This window comes from Lolium rigidum, chromosome 4 (genome assembly GCF_022539505.1).
Source record: "Lolium rigidum isolate FL_2022 chromosome 4, APGP_CSIRO_Lrig_0.1, whole genome shotgun sequence".
NCBI classification, from domain to species: domain Eukaryota; kingdom Viridiplantae; phylum Streptophyta; class Magnoliopsida; order Poales; family Poaceae; genus Lolium; species Lolium rigidum.
In genome coordinates, this window is record NC_061511.1 from 30,894,947 (window position 1) to 30,897,461 (window position 2,515).

Genomic DNA, 2,515 nt, shown 5'->3' on the forward strand with positions numbered 1-2,515 from the left:
ACTCGCAAGAAAAAAACGAGTCTGACACGCACACAAAAATGACAGAAGGCAACAAGGTTCAGGTGCTTGTTCATACAACCAATATATGTTTCTTCACAATCCATATGATAGTGGCTTACGAAGAACACTTAACTATTGTAAAAATCCAAAGGACCAAGATCATTTGGCTTCTGCAGACTCTGCTCTTTCCTCTTCTTTTTTTCTCCTTTTTTGCGAGGATAACTGTGTTGTTTCTGACTTCTGAGAGAATGTTGTCCTAAATTCCAACAGGACCTGCTAGTTTCAGTGCTGGGAATTAATTTAAAAGTGAGCCGGACTATCCTCTGCCGATCTGCTGCTCCGGTCCCTTTCCTGCCTCAGCTCCAGTGATGAGTCAAACTAATCGGCAGCTGCTAGGCAATTCTGCAGTTACAGTCCACTAAGCAGTACTGCATGCTATGCTTGCTCATGGTTAACCACAAGCTTGAATCATGCAAATCCAGGCTATGCATCCTCATGCTTGTGTACATAGCTGGCTGTCTACAATACATATGCTGAACTCATTTGCCGAATTACTGATGTATACAGATCTGTGCCACCTATGCTAATCATTGTTATAGTGGACCTGTATGATGCATTAAATTTGCACCCATATGCTAGTAAATAAATGACTGCACAACTCCATAACTAATGTGAAAACTAGAAGATACAAGAAAAATAAAAACAACTATGATCATGAAATTTACCTCTTCAATTACTATTTTTTTTGCAAAATTATCCGTAAGGATTTTTGAACTTCCAAATATCATTAGAATACTTGCGATTTGTTTTTCTTAATTTTACTTATCTTGTGAAAGTCCATGGTTATAATTTTTGCATTGAAAGATTTATGTTTTTTTTCATGAACTTCTAAATTTCATTTTTAAGATTACATAGTTTTCCTCATTTCTATAAGTCCTCCTTCTATATTTACTTCTATTTTACTAATATATTCCTATATTTTTCTTGATTTTATTTCTGCTGACTAAGCTGCCATGTGTGCAAAATCACCGCCATGTCATCACTCATGCTACTCAGCTGAGATCAGGACTGAATTTGTCTAGATTCAGAAGTTAAGAATTCGAAGTCTAGCGACTAAATCTGGAATCCACCAATAACTGATCGGCGAAAAGTATAGCTTTTTTAAAGGTTCAGTATTAAATAGAGCTTTCTAGTGTTCAAGTCAAGGCAGGGAATGCTTGTGAAATAATGTATGCTTGCACCATACTGCTAAATTATCCTGTTAGTGTATATCAGTATATGTACCGAAGTTATGGCAATATTTTACCCAGAAGGCCGCTGGATTTGACCCCCATGCATGCAGATGCAGGGCCGACCAGCTTGGCATCCATGAGCGGCACCCGGAGCACGGCATGCAGGTGATGATGATGCCGCATGATTCTCCCAGCAAAAAAACGCACCACCTTTCCTTGCAACCAAAGCCAACCACTCACACTCTCACATGCACAAGCGCAACCATTGCCATTGCCACTCACACTGATCTCTGTTATATACCCCCACTACAACAAGAACATAGCAGCTTCGTCCTCCTCCGGTCAGGTCAGTGATCGATGGCGGGCGGGTGCAAGGCGGCGATCGGGTGCGTGGACGCGCGGGTGCCGGTGCGCGCCAGCTACGTCAGCCTCTACAAGTGGCCCGAGTCCGACGCCGAGTTCGTCCGCTCCGTGGCCATGGCGCGGCGCCACCACCACCAGCCGGCGGAGAGCCCCGCCGCCCCGTGCTACAGCGGCAGCATGCGCCGGTCCGGCGGGGCCGGGGTCGAAGGGTACGGCGGAGAGAGCCCGAGGGTGGTGGACAGCTACTCGTGCCGGCAGATGTACCTCCGCAGCTACACCTTCTCCACGAAGAAGGAGACGGTGCCGGAGCGCACCATGGCGTGCCTCGGCCGCTCGTGGCTGATGTGTAGCGCGCACGCGATGCAGATGCATGGTGTCGCATGTGGTGTGGTTGGGCGCAGTCGATGATCATGCGCGCGAGCGAAGCAAGAAGGGTTGACGACCACGTACGGCGCATCGATCCCGATCGATCATGTGCGCTAGCTGCCAGGTCCCCTGTGCGACTTTGGCGCGTGGTGACAGGCTGGCTAGGCGGGGAGACTCGCTGCGAATCCAAAAGGAGGAAGCGAATCGATCCATGCCAAAGAAGTTTGACGCCAAACAAACGACCCACCGAATATATCGCTTCTTGCTTTTCTGGTGAACTACTAAAACACGTACGTACGTAGCTTGTCTGACTTACCGCCGGGAACAAAAGAAAGACGATGGATTTGCACGTACACGTACCCGATGCCTTCATTTTCTCTAGCTCGTTCGTGCGTGCGTGCACACCATCGATGCTTGATAGATTCACGCGACCTCGCGCCCCTTGCCCGCCACAGATCTACCCGACTTGGCTCCAAACATTTTAACATCTCCATACCTACCTCTTCGATCTGGACAAGTATTAATTGTTTAAGAGAAACAAATCAAAACGCTGC

The 2,515-nt window shown here is 47.1% G+C and overlaps 1 protein-coding gene across 1 annotated transcript; it reads left to right on the forward strand.

Annotated features, from left to right (window-relative positions):
• The first annotated feature begins 1,589 nt into the window (after nt 1-1,589).
• LOC124646841 lies at nt 1,590-2,003 on the forward strand. Its single transcript, XM_047186891.1, has one exon. The coding sequence runs from the start codon at nt 1,590-1,592 to the stop codon at nt 2,001-2,003; it is 414 nt and encodes a 137-aa protein (XP_047042847.1).
• Nucleotides 2,004-2,515: the final 512 nt, after the last annotated feature.

Bases quoted from the DNA above. Each gene is read 5' to 3' on its own strand.
- LOC124646841 (XM_047186891.1), top strand. From the start codon at position 1,590: ATGGCGGGCGGGTGCAAGGCGGCGATCGGGTGCGTGGACGCGCGGGTG.